This window comes from Cebus imitator, unplaced genomic scaffold, assembly GCF_001604975.1.
Source record: "Cebus imitator isolate Cc_AM_T3 unplaced genomic scaffold, Cebus_imitator-1.0 Scaffold8, whole genome shotgun sequence".
In the NCBI taxonomy this organism is placed as follows: Eukaryota; Metazoa; Chordata; class Mammalia; order Primates; family Cebidae; genus Cebus; species Cebus imitator.
The window spans coordinates 3389218-3391448 of NW_016107323.1; the positions used below are offsets into that span (position 1 = coordinate 3389218).

A 2231-nucleotide genomic window follows, 5' to 3' on the forward strand; every position below is an offset into this window, starting at 1 on the left:
GGGGTTTCACCATGTTGCCCAGGCTGGTCTCGAACTCCTGGGCTCAAGTGATCCACCCACCTTGACCTCCCAAAGTATTGGGAATTGCAGTCGTGAGCCACTGTTTTTGGCTTGTTTTTTTAAACCCATAAATTAGAAATTGTTATTGTCTTATAAAGTTTAGAAGTTTATTTAGTGTATTAACTTACCTCAGTTTTTGTCTGAAAATATCCTTATGTTGACCTCATTCTGAGTGAATACTTAGCAGGATAAACAAATAGAGGTTGGCAATTATATTCTCTCAGGACTTTGAGCACATTGCTCTGTGATTGATTGTTGTGAAGTTATTGTGCTTCCAGGCATCCTTCCCTTTTTGGTAGCTTCCCTTTTTTTAAAGCTGGGCTTTAAATCTTATCTCGTTTTGGTGTTTAGTGTCTTCACTGTGATATGCTTAGGTGTAGCTTTCTTTTTATTTATGTTGTGTAAATGTTACTGTGAGGATTTATGGCTTTCATAGGTCTTTAAAAATTTACAGCTATTATCTCTTTGAATAGGACTTCTCGCCCATTCTGTGTATTTTCACCATCTAGAAGTCTGATTAGATGTTTATTAGTTGTTCTCTCTCTATCCTTCCATGACTCTTAAACACTCTTTCATATCTTCCATCTCTATGTCTTTCTGAAATATATTCTCAATAATTTCTTCAGATGCCTTTTTTAACTCAGTAGTTATATCTTCAGCAGTGTCAAATGCATTATTATCCAACCTATTTCTACATTTTTAAGTCAGTGCTTAAAATGTCCATTTCTAGTAAGTTTTGCTTAGTTCTTTTTCCCAAACTGCCTGGTTAGTTTTAATAGCCTCTTATTCCGTACACCTTGATGCATTGTGCTATTTCCAAGTAACGGATGAAAATCACTTTGTCTTCCATGAGGGAAGTTGTTGCTGTCATTTCTGACTCTCACTAAAGCCTGTATGCAAAGTTTAAACCAAACATTTGACTTTTTTGTTTGTTTTGTTTTTTGAAGCAGAGCCTCGCTCTGGAGTGCAGTGGCACAATCCCAGCTCACGACAACTTCCACCTCTGAGTTCAAGCGATTCTCCTGTCTCAGCCTCCTGAGTAGCTGGGACTATAGGCACACACTACCACACCCAGCTAAATTTGTGTTTTTAGTAGAGATGGGGTTTCACCATGTTGGCCAGGCTGCTTTCAAACTCATTGCCTCAAGCAATCTACCCACTTTGGCCTCCCAAAGTGCTAGGATTACAGGCATGAGCTGCTGCACCCAGCCTGAGTTTTTATCATCTGTACTAGATGAGCAGCATGCCTGAGAAAATACTTACTTTTGCTTGGCTTCCATGTAATTGCTATTCCTCTGCCTTTTCTAACATATATGTAGACAGACCCCTTAGTGAGATGTTTTTGTCTATGTTTTATATACAAAACTGCATGTTTTATATCTTTTTGCAATTCAATGACAGTCTAATGTGATATTTTCTTTTGTTTTATTTTATACAGAATGCCCATAATGTTACGTAGTTCAAACTGTGTTCTTACAGGAAAAACGCCAGCAGAATTTGCCAAACTGAATGAATGTCCTTTAGACCCAGGTATGTGTAAAGTCTTAGATTTGTCCCACTTTCCTTTTTCTTTTATTCTGCTGCTGCTGCTGTTGTTTTAACATTTTGTCTCAAAAACAGTACCAGCTTTTCTACTTTATAATGAACTTGTTTAATAAAGCTGTGTTCACAAAACACCCAGAAATTTGTCTCCAGCTTTATGCTATTAGCCAGCCTGCCTTCCCCCCTCCTCTCCCCTCCCCTTCCCTCTGCTCTCCCTTTCCCCCCTCCCCCAGCCCCTTTCCCCCCTCCCCCTACCCCCTTTCCCCCCTCCCACAGTGGTGCAATATTGGCTCACTGCAACCTCTGCCTCCCAGGCTCAAGCAGTCCTCCCACCTCAGCTTCCCAAATAGCTGGGACTACATGCTTGTGCCACCATGCCCAGCTGATTTTTGTATTTTTAGTAGAGATGGTGTTTTGCTGTGTCATCCACCTGATATCCTGGACTTACCCACCTTGGCCTCCAAAACTGCTGGGATTATAGGCATGAACCACTTCGCCCAGCCCTATTAGTCTATATTTCTAAAACACATACGGTTTCCTCTTTTATTTCAGGCTTAAAACTTTAATATGCCATATTCTCATTTATTGCCATGATTTATCAGTCTTTGCTTTCTTTTTTTTTTTTTTTT

General features: G+C 39.8%; 1 protein-coding gene across 3 annotated transcripts in view; it reads left to right on the forward strand.

The window, feature by feature from the left end:
* POLR3B (RNA polymerase III subunit B) overlaps positions 1–2231 on the forward strand; it is a 137037-nt gene that overhangs the window by 19323 nt on the left and 115483 nt on the right. For all 3 annotated transcript variants that reach the window (XM_017540805.2, XM_037742963.1, XM_017540813.2), the window contains exon 7: positions 1499–1590. In XM_017540805.2, coding sequence (XP_017396294.1) covers positions 1499–1590 — 92 coding nt within the window. The remainder of the gene's footprint in view (positions 1–1498; positions 1591–2231) is intronic.